Source organism: Centruroides sculpturatus, unplaced genomic scaffold, assembly GCF_000671375.1.
Source record: "Centruroides sculpturatus isolate CEXI.00-Female unplaced genomic scaffold, Cexi_2.0 scaffold76, whole genome shotgun sequence".
NCBI classification, from domain to species: Eukaryota; Metazoa; Arthropoda; class Arachnida; order Scorpiones; family Buthidae; genus Centruroides; species Centruroides sculpturatus.
In genome coordinates, this window is record NW_019384451.1 from 634,331 (window position 1) to 654,539 (window position 20,209).

The 20,209-nt window shown below is 30.7% G+C and overlaps 1 protein-coding gene across 6 annotated transcripts in view; it reads left to right on the forward strand.

Moving 5' to 3' along the window:
• The window catches only part of LOC111620559 (nucleolysin TIAR-like), a 363,479-nt gene that overhangs the window by 334,645 nt on the left and 8,625 nt on the right, over window positions 1-20,209 (forward strand). For all 6 annotated transcript variants that reach the window (XM_023362491.1, XM_023362493.1, XM_023362495.1 and 3 more), the window contains 3 exons: window positions 7,024-7,108; window positions 14,067-14,193; window positions 17,370-17,506. In XM_023362491.1, coding sequence (XP_023218259.1) covers window positions 7,024-7,108; window positions 14,067-14,193; window positions 17,370-17,506 — 349 coding nt within the window. The remainder of the gene's footprint in view (window positions 1-7,023; window positions 7,109-14,066; window positions 14,194-17,369; window positions 17,507-20,209) is intronic.

Sequence of the window (20,209 nt, forward strand, 5' to 3'; positions counted from 1 at the left end):
AATATGATGTAGTTTGATTAATGCCATTGAATCAACATATTAATGTTGATTCAATGGCATTAATCAAACTACATCATATTTCTTAATCAACATATATTTCTTAATCAACATATTAATGTTGATTAAGACTTGGTATTCACAGTGTCAAAGAAAAAAGCAGAAAAATGATTAATTCATACACTAGGCATTAATATTTCATATTTTAATTTGTACAACCATATATACTGTAATTTGTAGACATTTATCATTTTATTTATTGATGGTATACTGGTGACTTGATACTATGCACTTTGATACAATACAGACATAATAAATCATGCCTTCCACATTATTTCCAGCAAACAGTTTAATAAAATTTAATAAAACAAATTTTATTTTAAATTAAATTTTATTAATCTGTTTTGTTCGAAATAATGTGGAAGGTGTGACTTATTATTAGTAGGTTTCAAGTCTTCACATAGACAATGCAGATATCCTGTAAACTTCAATTTATTGTCTAGCATCTTTAGATTCTGCTGCTTTTATTTCAATTCATTTAGGTTCAATTTGCAATATTTTTAATGTCACATTTATACTTTGTTCTTACCACTGTGTAAACACAAGTTTACTCCTATATGTTTTAATATAGAAAAGGTAAACAAAATCGACAATAAGAGATATCTGAGCAGGATAAATGTGAAACTAATAAATAGTGGCCATCATCTGACAGAAAGGATTCCTTCTTACAATGCAGCCTCTTGTAGAATAGGGTTGAATTTTTTGAATATCAAGGATCATGTTATATCAAATTACCAATGTACCATTTAAGTTATTTTTTTAAGGCCAAATTCCTTTAATTAATTGTATAAATAAGTTTTGTAATAGCAAGTTTTAAATCTGATAAATTTTTATATGATTTGTAAATTTATAGAAAAATTTATTCTATAAAAACAAATTAATTAAAATAGTTAAGCAATAAAATTTAGCAAAAATATGAGTTAGACAATATTTCAGAAAAAATATTTTATCATATTTTATTTAAAGCATACATGATTTTTATATGAAATTTTAATTACATATTATTATAATGTCACCATGGGCAAATGCGGCTCTTGCTGAAAGTGTTCATTTCTGCTTTTTATTATTATTTTTACAATTTTGTTTTCACAATTTTGTGAAAATATGTTTATTAAAAAAATTCAATATTTGTTTTATATTATATTTATATTATATAATAAAATCGCGGTACAGAATAAAAAAGTACAGAACTGCGGCTCCCATGCAATTTGCAAAACCTACATTTCGGCTCCCACTGAACTCTTGCTTGCCCACCCCTGCTATATGTCAACCTTCAACTTGTAATCACAATCTAATGTTATGCAGTACTGAGTATGTACTGTTTTAGTAAAATATATTGGGTTGTTCGGAAAGCAATATTTTTATAATAAATAAATATTTTGTTGAATTATTTATCGATCATTTTGCTGAAATATTTGTTGTCATCGTTTCTGGTAATAACACAATTTCACATTCGTAAAAGTTTTGATCGTTGCTTACAAAAAACCGGTCCAAGTGATTTTTGACATTGTCATTTCAAGTAAATGTCTTACAGTTAAAAAAATTTGTATAGACCGGAACAAGTAATAATCTGAGTGTGCTCAGTCTGGCGAATATGGTCAGTGTGATAGCAAGTCCCATCTAAGTTATAACAGTTTCTGACGAGTTACCAAACTTGTGTGAAATTTGACATTATTCTGGTAAAACACTACAGCTGTTTTTTTTATCAATTCCAGCCAGCTTTTTCTGTTTGATGATATTACGCAATTTGTTTACTCGAATGCAGTGCACTTTCGAATCAATTGTTAAATTGTCTGGTAAAAGCTCCAAAAAAAATTTCCTTAATATCCCACCAAATAGAGCATTTCTCTTTAAGAACTCGTGGAATTCGTATATCGAGCTTTGAAACGAAACCAATTTGTTTCAAGTAATCATAAACAGTTCAATTTGACAAATTTAATCTCTTAGTGATTTCACGTGTTGTTATTCCNAGACGAAGATTGCAGCGCCACAGCACTAGCGAAAATTTAAATTTGCTGACTGGAATGCTTTCAGATAACGGACGTTTTGGATAACCAGCTTTCGGATAAACGACGCTCTACTGTATTATATTTTTATGTCTTTTATTTTCTTTGTGATATAGTTTTAATATTGTGTTATGTTAGATAATTTAACTAACATTTAAATATATTTACAGTTAATGTTTGGCACTTAATTTCTAGGATTTTATGAATTTAAAAAAAATCAAATATCATGAGGTTTTAATATTTTTCAATATAATCATTTTGAGAAGTTAGTACTTTTGTAAACTACTTTTGCAACTGCTTGAACTGTAAAACAAATAGTTAATTTCCTTCATTCTCACTTTTAACAAAATTTTCTCAATCATCATTATAGAATTAATTTTACATTATTATACAGTAGGAACCAGCTTCATTTTTTTCTAAAGTGAAGCCTTATTCTGTGAATTCCCTTAAGTAAACAATATAAAATTTACAATTTCTTAGTTGTTATTTGAAAAAATTTTCTATGAATGGTTTCCTTGCTGTTAAGGAATATTATGAAAGTTATTTTTGTTTTGATTTATTTTTCCCAATCACTCAAAAACACATAAATGGCAGAAATTGATATCATATCAGGCATGTTGTCAGAAAATTTCCAGAGGGGTCTAATGTAATAAGAAACATTACATTATATATATTACAAAATAACATTTTATATCTTAAAAAAATTTTCAATTGTCTACAATACATCAAATCTTGAATGCAATGTCACAAATATATTTACAGCTTTGTCAATGTCAAGATGAAAATCATAATGAGAATGAATTATGTCCAGTCCTGTAAGGCAACATTGTTATCATAGCTCTCATGTAATTCAGCATGTTAGCTGACCATTTGCATTCATGTGATGTGGGGGTTTTTTAGCACAATGTTTTAGCAACACAAAAATGTTCAGAAACATATGTTTTTGAATGTTTTCACCAATTTGGCCAATGTGCATGGCAACTCCTCATCTGCATTTTTTGCTAATCCAGTGTTTTCTTCTGGTGCTTCTTGAAATATCTTCTTCAAGAAGCTCAGGACTAGGCAAGTCATCACCATGTATGTCAATGAGTCTTCTCAGGGATACAGCTGATAACTCATTATCAGCCTTTGCAACAAATGTAAGAATGATCTTCAAGTTTTGTGTAGGCACGATGGCAGATTCTAATTCCAAGAAAACAAAAATGTCTGTTATTTTTATTTATAATGGCAAAATATCAGATTAGTGGCTGTCCATAAATGATGTCTACACTAAAAGGGGAGAGGGGGCTTATGACAAGTTGGACAAGTTGAACTTCATTGGACGTTTGTTTTATTCCATTAAATTTTATACAGTTTTTGCATTTTTATTATATATATTTCAAAATTTCTTGCATGCTTTGTTTCTGTTTATGGTATCTATCATCCCACAGTGCCAGTTCTGCTTACCAAAAGTAGCCCACTGGGCACTCACATCCTGAGAATCGTCCGGGCTTCAGTCAAATGACCTCAACCTATTCTCAAACTTTCAATGGGTGAGAAGTCCAGTTTACCAAACTGAAGCCTGGATGATTCTCAGGTATCTATCATTCATAAAGTGATAAAGATTTTTAAGGGAGAATAGAAAATAGTCATGGGGAGCCAGATCAGGAGAATAGGGTGGATAGTCTAGGGTTATAGTATCTTTTTTGAGCCAAAAATTGATGAATAGTGGTACTCTTGTGCAAGGGTACATTGTCATGCAGCAGTGTCCAGCTTCCTTGAGCATGATATTCTGGCTGTCCATTTAGTCCTTTAGTTTTACACGTAAAATTTGGTTTTAACGACATTCCAAAATACCCAAATAATATTCTCCAGTAACATTATGGCCACTTGGAACAAATTCCTTGTTCACGATACCTTGGAGTCATAAAAACAGACAAGCATGGTCTTGACCTGCAATTTTTGGAAACAAAGTTTTTTTGGCAAACTCATCTGATGACTTCCACATAGAACTTTGACATTTCATCAACGGGTCATATGGGTAGCACCACATCTGATCACTTGTGACAATATTTTCGAGAAAATTGGATTGTGGCAAGCCATTTTGATGTCCTGAGCATGATATGAATGCCTATTTTTGTTCCTCGGGAACAGTGCCTTACATTTGTTCAAATTATTTACATAAAGTTGTGTAGATGAAGTTCTTTGACCTCCCAACTTTTCTGTCAACATTTTACAGGTCACATTCAGATCACTTCCTAATATTTGATACACTTTATCAATGTTACTGTCCGTAGTCAACGTTTTTGATGACCACTTTTCAGATAATTTTCAGTTGACTCCCAGCCATCTTTGAATCAAGTGTTTGGTATAGGCGATCATCTCATATGCTTGTTTCAATAACTTAAATGTTTCAGTAAAAGTTTTCTTTAGTTTTACACAGAACTTAATGTTTGGCATGTTGCTTTGTTGCAATTTTCTGACAAGAGTCACAAAATAACACTTGCATTTCATGCCACACAAAGGATTGTTATGAACCAATTCAAATGTTATTATTCACAATTGATAATATAACATTCAAAATTTTGAATTTGATTGTTGATACTAGTTCCGCCATCTAGTTATATTTCTAGAGACAAAGTTCAGTTTCTTTTTAGACAACCTGTGTAGTAACTAACAATGTAGAAAAATTATAGCAGTGATTATGATTATAGGACATAAATGCCTTTACAGATGTAAAAGTATGAAGTAAGAAAAATATTATCAGTATAAGCATGACTCATATATTGCATTACCTTAATTTCAGTGAGTCATGTGCTAGTCTTTATTGAAAAAGTACCATAAATTACACTAAATGTAGACTAGATAGGCTATCTAAAAATTTATAATGTAATTCTGAGATTAAGTTGTAACACCTTATCTATTTCTATCAAGAGCCCATATAGTTTTCTAACAGTGCCTTACATAAACAAATCTATTTATTTATTTATTTTTATCCTGTATATTGACATAGGATAGACTTTTATTCGTTTGCATTCCATTAGAAATTCTAGTGTGGACCTTGCTCTTGTTAGGGCTAATACACATTTTTTATATATTCTAGCCAGCATAGCTATCTTTATCAAAATATTCACTATTAAGTCTGAATTCTTAATACGGAAATTGAGCTATTTATTCTTCTAAGCCTGAATATGTACAATAACAAAATAAAGTTAGTAAAAATTCAAAGTATAATAAAAAGATATCAAATCCAAAAAACCAATATATATATATATATATGTACAAGAAACTTTTCCTGATACTTGGGAGACTTATAAATTAAATTATAACTATCTTAGAATTATCTCCACAAAACCAACAAGCAAAAATATGAAATTGAAATCTATGGAAAATTCAGAAGGAAGTCATACAAATTAACTTTGCCTAGCTGTCACCTAGAAACTTCTACATTGTCAATGAAACTTGAAATCCTTGCTTTAATCTTGCTCAATCCTTAGCATTACCTCGTTTGATCTCAAGCTTCACCTCCTTATAGTATGGTTGTGATGACACTACATGATTACATCCACTTGATCCTATTTATGTACTTAAATGGCTAACATTCATTTAATTTTAGTAATCTTTCTTTAAGTCATGTCATCACCCTTACATTTAATCTTTCATAATTTTTTATTGTTCTTCTTTGGTGACATTTTGTGGCAGGAGATCATTTGTTTGACTTCTATGGAAGTCTCCCTTGAGATGCTGTTTCCAAGTTCAATGAAATAATTGTTACCACCACTAATCATCATAGTAAGGTGAATTTTAGTTTTAGAATTTTGTCCAGGTGAGGTTATGTAGTCTATCCATAATGAAATAAAATGCCCCAAAATAAATAGAATAATGATCTAAAAATAATCCCCAAACAAATTAAATTGGTTCAGAATTGACTCCATACAATGTCATTTAGCAATAGAAGAGCCAAATTTCTTCTGTAATGCTCATTGGGAGTCTCTGCAGGTACATTTGCACAGTTCATCTGCCTGGCATAGATTCTTGGTTTGCTAGTTCCATGTTGAGTTTTTGTGTCAGTGTGACTGCAATCTTGGAATACTTTCTCATATTCATCATCTACAAGCTCTCTCAATGATAAGTAAATGTTCTTAGTGTTTCTTATCTGCAAGTATTCAAAAAGCATATGATTCCCTTTATGTGCTTACATTTGTGTAAAGCAGAGTAACAAAACATTAATAATAAGTGACTAACCTGTAAATGTGCTTTCACAATATATTGGATAGTCCTTGTAAAGTTACTTAGTTAGGTTGCAGATGAGAAAGAATCAATTACATGTGTGACTATGTACTTGATTCCCACAAAATTAAACTTGGTGAAAGCTGCCAAAGCCCTTTGGTGTCTGCCTTTGATATAGTTTCCAATGGCTTTCCATGAACATGGAATCATACTGATCTGTATGCAGGAAATGTACTATGACTTATAGCATCTTAGCCATGCCATTTTATACAATAAAACAAGATTCAACATTAAAAATATTGTATTTTTATTGCTAAATAAATAAAAATATCATTCAGAACCCAGCTTTGTAATTCATTACAATTCTACATGGCAGAAAAGGTTCCTCTTAGCCCCATTAGATCCCCTCTGATGATATGCATGCATATGCTTATCAGTGATAGATCTGTCTTTATTCAAAGTATAATAAAATTTTTGTTTATCTTTTGTTATGCTTGTATAGTGGCAATGATTAATTAGTATAAAGTAAAATGTAATGTAATTTCATAAAATGCTAATTTTTGAATGAACTTACAGAAAGGAATGCATTCATTAAGCAATTGAATATAATGGATTTACTTCTGAAAATTAATTGCCAAACTTAACAATTAATGTGCAAAATGTGTAAGCTTAAGTTACTAATAAAAATATTACTTTTAATAATATAACTGAACAATTTTTATATATGCTTTAATCAAAGAAATAATTGCAGAGGAATTAATGCAAAAAACATTTACACCTTTTGGCCCGATTCAAGAAATTCGTGTTTTTAAGGATAAAGGATATGCATTTATAAGGTATGTTTAAAATAACTTGTAACATAAATATTTAAATTTTCAAAATTTGTTATTTCTACATTTTATACATAAAAATAAAACTTTTGACTTGAATTCAATATTTATTTAATAAATTGTTTGAAATTAATAATTTGCATAAATAGATACAGTGGGTGATCAGTTAACAAACAAATCGGATAACGAACACTTTTGTGAAAGATTTTTATGTTCAGACTATGAACACGTTTGGATAATGAACACCTCACAGAACAAACACAAGAAGAAGCAACATAAAATAATGAATACTGATTAGTATCCTTGTCTTCAGGAAACAATTCAGACTACTATGCATATGTAGCTAGAACTATTTCTAAGATTATCAGCACAAAACATTTCTCACTAATTTCTAGCCTTATTAACAGGAGTACAAACGTTTTCGGCCTTCTTAATAGGCCTTCCTTGGGTACACTGTGGAGCGTCGGTTAGAAGAAGTTTAAATGCTGCCTACGATACCTATCATTGACGATGACGTCACTGGTAAGACGATACCTGGGTAAACATTGGCAGCATTTAAACTTCTAACCGACGCTCCACAGTGTACCCGAGGAACGCCTATTAAGAAGGCCAAAAACGTTTGTACTCCTGTTAATAAGACTAGAAATTAGTGAGAAAGGTTTTGTGCTGATAATCTTAAACAATTCAGAACTTTTCAGAGTGTGGGAGACATTGACATCAACACTCAACCCGGTATATACTGATCGGATAGTATTCCACCGAACTTTGAAACTCTCCCTTGTAATTCCAGCCTTTTATTTTTCTGACAGAAACAATTCTTTTATAGTATTCACGAGACTGTTGGGCAGGCACTTGTTAAGTTTGCATCAGTTTTTATTTTCGAAAGGTGAGAGTATAATAGCAAAGATGGAGAGTGGACAGATGTCTGATGTTGCTGGGCAATATGGCTTGAACAGGTCTACTGTAGGCCACAGTTCAGTCATATCTAAGAAAGATACAGTATCATCGAGAAGACTCAAGCAGCAAAAGGAGTAACAAAAACACATCTAAGAAATAACAAAATTACGTCTAAGAAATAAAGAACATTGAAGAGCTCATAATAGAACATGAAACGGATCTGACGACAGAAGAATGCCATGAATTTTTGAATGAAGAACACCAAGAAACTCGGCGAGATATGTTTTCTTCTGAAAAAGAGGATTAATTCTGATATCTGCTATTAAACATCTTTTGAAGAAGTAGGAGGATGTCAGAACAACGGTCTTAGAATGGCATCCAAATCAGGTTGAGGTTAATAGGCTTAGGGATCTCTACAATTACAATGCTATTAATTATTTCTGAAAAATCCTAAAGAAGAGAGAAAAGCAATCGACATTAGACAGATTTTGTAACCTCCACAAACGGAAAAAACATGACTAATAAAAATGCAAGACTGTGTATACATGTATTTTTATTATTACATATAAATAAACATAGTAAGAAAGTGTATATTTATTTTTTTGGGGTCTCCAGAACAAATTAATCAAATTAATCAGTTTGTTAACTGATTATCGATTTACCATAGGTAAAAATCTATGGTAAATCGATAATTAGTTAATGAACAATTTGGATAGCAAACAAAGTCTTGAAACATATTATGTTCATTAACCAATCACCCACTGTATTAGTTGTACTCAAAATAATGTTTAAAAAAGTGAGGATTCTACTTCGGTATATGTGGGAATATGACTTAAGAAAAGAGGATGTTTTGGAACAAAGTAGCATCATTATTGTGTGTCAAGTAAAATTAACAAAGCACATAATATGCTAATTTTACTCTACCATTACTATTTTACCATTAGTAATGAGAAATGAACTCTTACTTGTTTAGAAGTGAAGTGATGACACTGCAAAGTCATATTTTAACAATTTTGTAGATAGCAAGAATGAAAATCCACACATTTCACATATGAGAAACCAGAACTGAATAATAATCATTTCGTAGGTCAATGAGAAGATTGTGAAATATTTACTCCACTTAATTCTAGTCTGTAACACTTCTTTTATGAAATGAGTCAAGAGTCCTACTTAGGGGTAGGGTTCTGACTTTGGTGCTTTTCTTACATAATATAAAAATTTTAATATCAAGCTTATAGAAACAATAGCCCAAATTGGTGATTTATTGTGTAGTCTGTAAGAGAATTGTGAATGTGTACTTTGTGTAGTGAAAATCAGTTAAAAAGCAAGTTGATTTTTGCTAATTATCTGTATTAAAATAGAGGTTCATCCTTTTATAACTTTTAAAAGAATTTTGTGATGATTTCTTAATTGCTGTGATTCTGTATTAGTATTTGGCAATTGCTTAATTGCTGGTAAGTCAGAAATAGTACATTTATTTAATTCTTTGCACTTAAATTGTTTTACTTTCCCTATAAAAGTTTCAATATATATTTTTGTAGTTTGTCTTTTACTGTCCATAAAGCAAACAAAGCTAACTCAGAGTCATAATTAACTGTTCATTGTCACTATTGATTTTACACCCTCTCTTATGAACTCACGCAAATTATGACGGGCCACGGAAACTTTAAAGGTTATTTGGCCCGTTTCCTCGGCAAAGGGAATGGGCAATGCCATTGCTCGCTTAATGAAAGAGATGACAGCGACCACATGCTGTTCCGATGTCCTCTGTACGAGAACAAACGGACAACTGATACAAGCTGTGATGCAGGAGAACGAAGTGTGGCCATGTCTGGCAAGTCTTCTTCTCAGCAACAAAGACATTTTCACAAAATTCAATGACTTTATTCGCCAAATTAAGGTGCTCAGCTAACTGTGTATGGAGGGCAATCTCTCTATCACGTGGTCTATATTCTTAGCACCGCGATTCTTCACCCAGGACTTCAGGCGGCCTTAGTTTATGTCACTAACACCTACATGCCAACGTCGGGATCTGCTTTATTCTGTACAGTTTTATTTTGGCTAATTGAAAGGGCATATAAATGTTCAACCCGCTCTAAAGTGTATTTTCTGTTTAATTGTGCTATGTACTTCTGATTATTGTATCTGCTTTATAATATCTGGACTGCTATGTCAGTCTAGCAATTTTGATTGTACCGCTATTACTCGGTTCCCAGCCATCCTCATGTGATCCCTTTTCCTCTTCCTTTTCTTTCCCCATTCCTCTCCTCCTCCTCCCCCTTCCCCCCTTCTTCCCCGGGCTATACTTATTGGTAAGGCCGTCTCTTTCACAACTGTAAACTGTAAACTATTGATTTTATAAAATATTAGTATATGGATAAGTAAAAATGTTCATTGGTCATTGAATTGATCGTGTGACTCATCTGACATCACATTAAAGTACCAAGCCTAATATCCCACTTATTACTTTTCAGGATCTGGTCACTTTAATCTAAAGTAAATGAGTTGAGAAAAGTATATATAGACAACAAAGTTCAAAATATTCTAAAATAGCCTAAGTCATAGCCAAAATGACTAATCGAGCTTTATCATTTGATAATCAAAAAAGCAACTAGACTAAGCAATTAGTCCAGTTGCATTAAAGGTTAGTATGTAAAATTTAAGGAGACTTTTAATTCTGTTTAGGTCAACTGCTAGTCTCTAAGCTTTACACACCAATCTTTATTGTTATTCACATGTGATAGTTCTTAACTGTACTATTTTCTGAAGTTTTACTGAACCATATTTGGTGATTTTGTTTTGTGAAACCATCAAACATATTAAACTTTCTCCTGAAAACATACCATTATGATACTGGCATACCACCTGGACTTCACTGGACCTGAAAAGATTTTATGAGTCTGATAGATGTCTGAAGACTCATAAAATCCAGGCAATTAAAAATAATCAGAAGAACCTTTGATAGAATTTTGGGAAAATCTTATCATAAAAAATGCTTTTGAAAGCATCAAGAAAGCATGGAGACAAGTTACACTAACCTACATGAGGGCTGGTTTGGTGAAAATTTATTCCTAAAATTGCAAATGATTTCCATGGCCTTGACTCTGAAATTAATGATACTATAGAAGAAATTTCACAACTTGATATTATCTAGAAGTAGCAGAAACAGATAAGAAAGATGTTCAAGAATCACTCCATCCCCATGATAATAACCTTAATTTCAGCAAAAATTAATGGATGGTGATCTTGATGTTGAAAGTTCATTGAAAGTGTGTGAAGAAACAGAGAACACTATTTACTGTTATCACGTATGTATCTAGAAAAAAATTTTTTTTTGGAGTTTTAAAGTCTTCTACATTATTTTTTCTGAAAAATAACTTATATGTTTTTTGTTTAATAATAAAATTTTAAAACTAAAAGCTGTTTTTAATTTATTACCTCTTTCCTATAAAGAACAAACATACATAAATATCTAGCATAATATTTAATATTTAGTCATAATTTTGGAAATTTCTTGACAGCAATCTCCTATTTCCAATGTTATTCGTCTTGGTTATTGCAGTGTTTTTCCTGTCAGCATTAATCACAATAACTAGGATCTCCCTGTATATATATTTTAAGAAGAAAATTATCAAAATTGATTAATTAATGATAAAAGTATTAAAATGCAAGAAATAATGTTGAAAAACAGAAGCTTAATATAAGATAAAGTAAAATGATAAAATGTATTCTAGATTAGTGAATCTCAAACTGTGGAAAGGAATTCATGAAAATATAATTTTTTAAATGCCTTATGAATTTTTTATAATTGAGTATTTGTAATTATGTTCTTAGAATATGTGTCTAATTTTGCTAATTCCTATTCATAAACTTGCAAAAGAAATTTATTTATTTATTTATGTCAGTGATTATGTTACTTGAATCAAAAGAAAATCATAATTTTTTTTAGAGAAGCAGTAAATTATACCTGAAAGATGAATATTTGTACTTGTTCTCTTGGAATTCATTTTATTCTTCTTTAATTCAATTGTTGGCATAAATTTAAAGAAAACTATTTTTCTTTAAATTTATCCTATTTTTCAAACAAAATATTTATAATCTCCAACTTCAAAAACTATATACGTGATTGGAAATCACTTCATAAATTAATATATCTTTTAAATAAATTTTGTGTTTTATAAAGGATTCATTTAAAAAACTTAAATGAATCCTTTATAAAACACAAAATTAAATAAAAAAAAAACTTGCTTCATAAGGATTCATTTAAAAACCTTAAATGAATTCTTACATAGCAAGTTTTTTTTTTATTAGTATTCCATTTTCAAGTCAAATGCTGTACATATAGTACAAACTATGAACCATTTAAGGCTTCTGACTATTTAAGAAGTCAAAGACCTATCTCCTCCACAAAAGTCCCACAGGTCCTTTTGATTACCATTCTTGTTTCTAGCTTGACCTCTCCCTTAGTTGTCCCAAGCATTCCCTTTTTTAAGTGCCTTTTCACCAAACCCAATGGTTATGTGGTGGTCCAAAGTTGAAAACACATAACCACTAATTATCACAGTTGGCTGAAAAAGAGGGGATTTTAATGATTAGCACACTGGGTTTTAATAGATATTTACTTACTCCAGCCCAGGACACTCTTTTCCTTTGATCAGAAATGTTTTTCCAATTCCCATAAGGCAAAAGAAAGGCTTGGGAACATTTAAAAAAGTAATATCAATAAATTGGATTTTTTTTAAACAAACTAAACAGATAGAGAGCCCAATCTTGACATTCCCTTTAAATTTTTTTTTCAGTTATTGCAATACTGAAACTATAACTATTAATAATGTATACATAATATTCAATAGATAAAATATCACTTTATAAACCAAATAATATTGGCAGTAGTTAAATACTAAAATAATGTTTAACAAATGTAATTTGCTTAAATTATTCTAAGTATTGGCAAATTTTCATGATTAATAATTTTATTTTTGAATTAAGAGGAGAATGAATAATCAATAAAAAAAAATGTATTAAGAGATTTGTGAGACTAATCGGGGGTAGGATGGTTACGAGGATATCCCTCTCCTACCACTTACTCGACTCAAGACCTTGAGGTCCGGTCTCGCTTGTCTAAAGGATGGGAAAAAAAAAGGTTTAGGAGAAAGGATCGTTAGATTCCTTCACCTGTCAGGATCTGACACCAATCTATCAATTTATCGCGGATAGATACGCGGATGGATGGGGAATTATCACGAGCGATCTCGTCGAGGTTCAGTATGGAGTGGAAAATTGTCGGAAGAAACGCACACCAATCCAAGTTCGTTAACAAAATACCCGTTTATTCTGGTTATTCCGTACATTTATACATAGTTAATTATTTAAGGAGTCGAAGGTACAGATCCCTTGCTTCGGGAATTTCAATCCGTATAGTTCATTTGTCGCGACCCTAACCGCGAGTTTGGAATATTCGAGAGAGAGCTTACACATCATCGCGTGTAGGATAAATACCTCTGATTAGGTTGTTATAACGTTGATCCGAGGTTCGTCCTTCCAAGTTCAAAGTTCAAATCAGTCCAAAGTTCGAAGTCGAAGTTCAAAGTCTGTTAAAGACGGTGGAGACGAGATGCAGGCGATTCACACTCACAGTTCAGGAAAACTTGTCCCCCCGTCGGTGGTTTCACAGTTTCTTTTATATGGGGGGATATCTTCTCGAGATCTCTCCTTGTACGTCACAGGTGATGATCTTCTTTGACCAATGATGGGCGAAGTGACAAACTTATGACACAACAGTTAACTCATCTTCTACAGGGAAGTATTGTGGTGGGAAAGGAGTTTTTATGAGCGATTTTTATGAGAAAATTTGTCGGTTGTTTTTTCCTTTTTGAGTTAACCCTAACTTTAAAAAAAATCGTTTTGGTTTGAAATGAATAGAAATTATTCAATTCTCAGCCTTTTTAAATCCTGGGCCTCACAGATTTATAATATATTGATTATTAAATTTTTTTTATTCATAATTCTGTTAGGTTAATTTATAATTTGTTATATTGTTCTAATTAATATATGAATAAATTACTAGGTTTGCTACAAAAGAAGCAGCTACTCATGCAATTGTTGGTACTCATAATTCAGAAATTATGGGTCAAGTTGTAAAATGTTCTTGGGGTAAAGAAGCTGGAGATCCTAATAATCAGCAACAACAGCAAGTAAGTACTAATATGATTTTATTTTAAAATATAATTTGAATCTAAATAAATATAATTAAGAAATTATAACAACTTAACTTGTTAATATTTTCATATTCATTTATATTATAATTTGTATTTAAAATAAGTAAATTATCCATAGAGTTAATGTTAACAAAACAAAGTGCTTATTTTTCCTAAATGATTAGAAATTTGCAGAAACATTATTTATTTTAGTTAACTGATAATTAAATTAGATATTGAATATTTCATTAGATTATCATTATCTCTCATAAAATTTTAAATGTTATTTTACTTGTAAGATGATAAATAAATTTTATAAACTTTGGCAATATGGAGATAATAAAATTAGTTCAGTAAACCATTAATTTTCAAACATTCTTGGTTCCAAAGCCTTGAAAGACTAACTGAAGTCACATAAAAGTACAACATGGCATTCCAGACTATTAAAAATGAATCTCCGATATCTTTAAAATACTATGGATTGTTAGAAACTTAAATTAAGCATATATTAAATATGGATTCATTTAATTTTGATACCATTGTCACTTTCATCTTCTTTAGAAGCATAGCTAAAGTATTAAATTTAAGTAAATGAGCTAAAAAGTTGTACAGAATATAGGAAAACAACTACAATGTAGACAATCTAAGTGAACATATACTGTATGCAATACCATCTGTGATTATTCTGTGAATGAGTCTAGTGATCATATGAATTTTAATTACTATCTTGTAATTCTGTTACAATTAAAAGAGGTTCCTGAAAGTCAGTGGTGAACCTGTATATAAAATTCTTATATTTTAATAGATCTGTTTTAAGAAATTTATTACAAATGAGGAAATAACTCTTGATTTATAATCATAAATTTTTTTAATGTTACATTAAATATTTAAAGATCTTTTAGATTACTGTTATGAGATCCCAATATATAGTAGTTGTATCAACTTGTATAATTTCAGGATAAGTGACATCAATCAGAGTTTATAGAACTTATAAACTTGTGAGTTCCCTAAAATGGAGGATTTTAACCTCTTTCTGAAGTAAGTGTATGATCATTAGAGGAAGGAAGAGACAGGAGATTAGTCTTTATTTTTCAACAACAAATTTATAATTTATCTTGAGATTTTGTACACATTTGGACATTGTCATACTTATCCACTTTCCTCTTGTGATTCTAACTAGGTGAGACTTTCTTTTTTCTTCCCCACTGTTGAGATAATTTGGTGGAGGATGAAAGGATTGTAATCAGTTAGGAATGGAGCAGCAAGAATGAAAACAACTCTCTTGTCTGGAGACTTGGATGAGACTTGTTTTTCCATTTAACTCAAATTTCTCAGATCCTTCTCCTGGACATCTCTCGTAGACTGTCTGTGGTGGACAGTTGATTCCTCTCATTCAAATTATCATCAAAAGTTTATAGGGGTCATCAAGGAATTAACTTCTTTTCAGAGAAGTTTTCTCTTACCTGATTCTCCAATTACATTTATTGTTACAGCACAATTAATAGTTTGATTACTGACATATTTACATTTTTGAAATTTGTAAACCCATCTGATGAAACATAGGACCTGTCTTGCTCTCTCATTTTTTTTCCATGAATAGCCTTTTTTCTATTTGATTCTTAAACATTTGTGGGTTTACACAAGTCATTTAATTTCCAGTTATCTCACTCACACAAGTTTCAGTGTTGTGATGGAACAAATCTCACACTATTGAAACTTTAGATTAATTTATGTTAAAAATAAAAAAAAAATCTTAAAAATAAAACTTCATGATTTTTGTATTGTGAAATCATTTTATATTATAAAGAATATTTAATTTCATAATTCAATACACAAATATAATAATTTTTATCTCTCTCAAATAATAATTCTCTTTCAAAATTCTTATTAGAAAATTGAATTACAATGATTGATCTTGAAATTTTAATTTTTACTTAGCAATAATCCTATTCAATGATAAGATACATAGAATGACTAATACTTCAAATTTTTTGGCTGACATTGTCAATGGAAATATAATTACATTAATTTGATGTCAATTTATGCTAAATGCATCAGTATAATACAAATTGTTTAAATACATACAGTTTTATTATGCTGTACTATTAAACATGATAATATTTAGTAATACTGGTAGATTTACCATTTTGAATTATAAAATTGAATTAATTAAATTTTTTAAACAAATGAAAATATTCTGAAATTGTTAATGTAAGTTTATATTATATTTTTTTAGTATTATAAATATACCAAGTTTTTTATTTAATCTCTTATTAAAAACAAAAAGTTTATTAACTTTTGATTGCTGAAAATAAGATATTCTCATTCTCATAACCAGTAACGTAATTATATAAAGTTTCTCAGTGTTTTTTGAAACAGATCCCGGAAAAATTGCTAATTTTATAGATTAGACATGGCCAACAAGATAGTCATAGTCAATCGTAAATAATATAGTCTGTTAAAATACAAAAAATACATGGAATTTATATTTGTATAAAAATTACAAATTTCCACTATGAAATCTTTTAACTAGAACTGTGCTGTATGAGAAACAAGACAAGTGATTGTCTTTTGTTTCTGATTGTGGTACATTGAAAAATGCATATGCAGATAATGAATGAGAAACACTAGGAAATAAGATGTTCTTTGTGTTCATATACATATCTACATTATGTTGTATTTTAGAATTTGCTTTGTGGTGTCTTAAATGATTTTAGTTATGTGAAAAATGGATTTGCCAGAGCAAAACAAATCTTTTAGTGTGTATAATGAATAGAAATAAAATTTTTTTTATTATGGTGAAAGATAAATGCTGTTGTTTAGTTTATGCTGTAGTGTCTTCACAAAAAAAAAAATCCTGGAATGCCAGTTTCTATGCAATAAATAAATTTGATTATGTTTAATAGCATAACTTTATAAGAGTAGATTAATAAACTTTATATAAAAGAATAAAAAATATAATGACAGAGCATTGGTACTTTCATATTTATTACTAGTATGAAAGTTGATCACATCCCACTACAAGTTGGCCAAGTCTGTTATAGATCATCTCATAATTAGATTTCATAAAATTTGTAATATTTACCTTAAAAAAAAAAAAAAAACACTTAACTTGTATGATGTAAATCTGTTATATTATATATTCTAATTACAAATTATTATTTTCTGTTTAGAATATAGCAGCCCAATACACTTATCCTTATCAACAAGTGGGTTACTGGTATCCTCAGGGTTATCCCCAAGTCCAAGCTGGTCAATTCATGCAAGGCATGCAATACCCTTATGGACAATATTATAATCAAGGTTTTGGGTATGTTTAAATTATTATGAATGATTTTTATTATCAAATACCTACTTAGAAATAAAATGATAATTTCAAATTATTAATTTTTGTATATTTATAAGTATTGAATATTACTGTAGTTTTTGTGCATATAACCCATGATATCTGTTTTTAAAAGAAATTAAAAGGGAGTAGATTATACCCCAATTTAAATTACAGTTACGAACTTTTGCCTATGGAGCAGTGGCTACTCCGTACCATTACTGTGGGTCAATGGTTCCCAAACTTCTTTGATTCTCAGCACCCTTGCTAAATCCAATTTTCCCAAGGTGCCCTATGTCAAATTCTAACAAGTACAATTTGCGAAATAGCAAAATAGCCAATATTTTTTTAAAGGGTTAGGATGGTAAGTAAAAAATAAATAAAACACATATTTAAGATAACAAAAATTGTAATTGAACAAATTCAATTAATTAAAATTTATGGAATGGATGAGCCTGTTGATCATTGCACATTTTCTCAAATCTTGGAATCAAACTGGAAACAGCCACCCTCATTTCCTTTTCTGCATTGATTTTCATGCAATGTTTAGTTTTTGTCACAGCAACAAACTCAGCTTCTCACAAATAAGAAGTTGCAAATGGAATTAAGATTATCTGAGCTTTACCATTCAAAAGGGGATATACATTTTTTACTGATATCGAAAATTCAGTTAATTCCACGTTGCTAAATTTTCTTTTCAATGTATTGTCACAAGACAACTCAATAAGAAAATTCTCTTCTTCTACAGCAGTAAATTCAGATGGAGCACTGGCATTAAATGGATCTTGAATCCATGCAAATTTATCAATATTATCATTTTTAAAATACCGTATTTTACGGACTATAAGACACACTTTTTTCTTCAAAAAAATTGCCTCCAAAATTCAGGTACATCTTATACTCAAAACTAATATAAAAATGTCCAGTGTTTGATTTAAAATTCCCGCCGGTCTTAAAAATGACCATATATTTGATGCTGCGGGAAACCTATCTCTATCTGGCAACATTGAATTCAACTGGCAGCAGCAGTGCACCAATGGGAATAAAAGAACATGGGTGCGTTCTTTTATTCCTATGCGTAACTCCACGCAAGCAACATCCATTTAAGAATTCCTGAGGAACGCATTCCTAAATTCTGGTTGGACTGTGTGCTGTCAAACAGCAAAAACGGCCGCTTGTAGCAGTAGTTTGCGGTGGAAAGCAACATGACATCCTCCATGGCTCAGATAGTTTTGTTTTGGGGTCCATTATGTGGTTTTAAGAATGAAAATTTAGAAATTGTGAAAGTGCAAGTTAGTGCATGCGGTGATGTACGGTAAGTGACTTTTCAAATTTTTTTTGGATGGTAGCCAGCATTCTAATTTTTTTCGTGGCTATTTTGAATGCTCTTTCAACAAATAATCCATTTTATGGTTAAATTTTACAATTGGGGCTCTTCTTTTGCCTTTAAAAGTTCATATTTTACAATTATAGATTCCTCCATTACGATACTATCAATAGTGCGGGAGCTGCCATCTTTCTTTCTTTCACCGTTGTTCCTAAATGCCTACAAACAGCAGCACACTCCCATAGTAGCGGAGACACAGAGCGACCGCTATTACAGTAATGAACACACCCCATGTGTTGTGGGGATTCACAAGCTTGCTAACACTGTCTCCCTCCCGTCCCGCTATCACAAACCCAGAACACTGTCTAGCCTATGATGCGTCATTGCAGTCTACAGTGCCAATGAACTTGAATTGAAAGTGATTTGTGTTATTGGTAACAGTACAATATTTTTGTTAGTAGCTAACAAAAATAATGGTAAAAATGTTATTTTTTTAAAAAATTGCTTAAAAATTAAGGTGTGTCTTATAGTCCGTAAAATACGGTATTTCTGAAATTAAGTGATAAGCTGTGATAAATGTTCTTCAAAAATGGATTTCATACCTGGAGAGAAATCAACTCCACTGGAAGTCAAAAACTTGCAACATTCTCTTCTGCCATCTTCATTTATTTTTCTTTTCATTGTTTTAATTTTTATGAAAGCTGAAATTTTATCAATCGACTTTAAAAGGTGCATGTTGCTTCCCTGTAGGGAGAGATTCAGAGCATTCAGCTTTTCAAAAATATCATATAAGTATGCTTGTTTTACCAAAAAATTTTCATTCACAAAATTTTCAGGATACTTGTAGTTTTCCTCTTTAAGAAGAACATAAATTTCCTGTCACAGTTCAAACATACGAGACAAAACATTACCTTAAGAGAGCCATTGTTCTCTCCTGGTAATGTTTTGTACTTTCTCAAAGTGCTGTAGTAAAACAAAGACATGCTCAAGTCCCACACAGTTTTTTGAAAAATCTTGCCTTCAATGGCCGAATTTTTATCAAGTTTACTACATTTACTACATATTCTAAGACCTGGTTCAATGTAGGACTCAGATATTTTGATGCGAGTGCTTCCCTATGTATAACACAATGGGTCCACAGTGCATCAGGGTTTTTGCTTTGAAAAAGTGCTTGCAATCCTCTGTAACACCCAGACATAGAACAAACACCATCAGTACAGATTTGGTCACACATCACATTTGGTCCACTCCAAATTATTTTAAAATATAAAAATATCAAGGATCTCAAACAAGTCGTGAGCCTTATCATCAGCTGTGATACTTTTACAAAAGAGAAAGTCTTCTACAATATTATTACTATC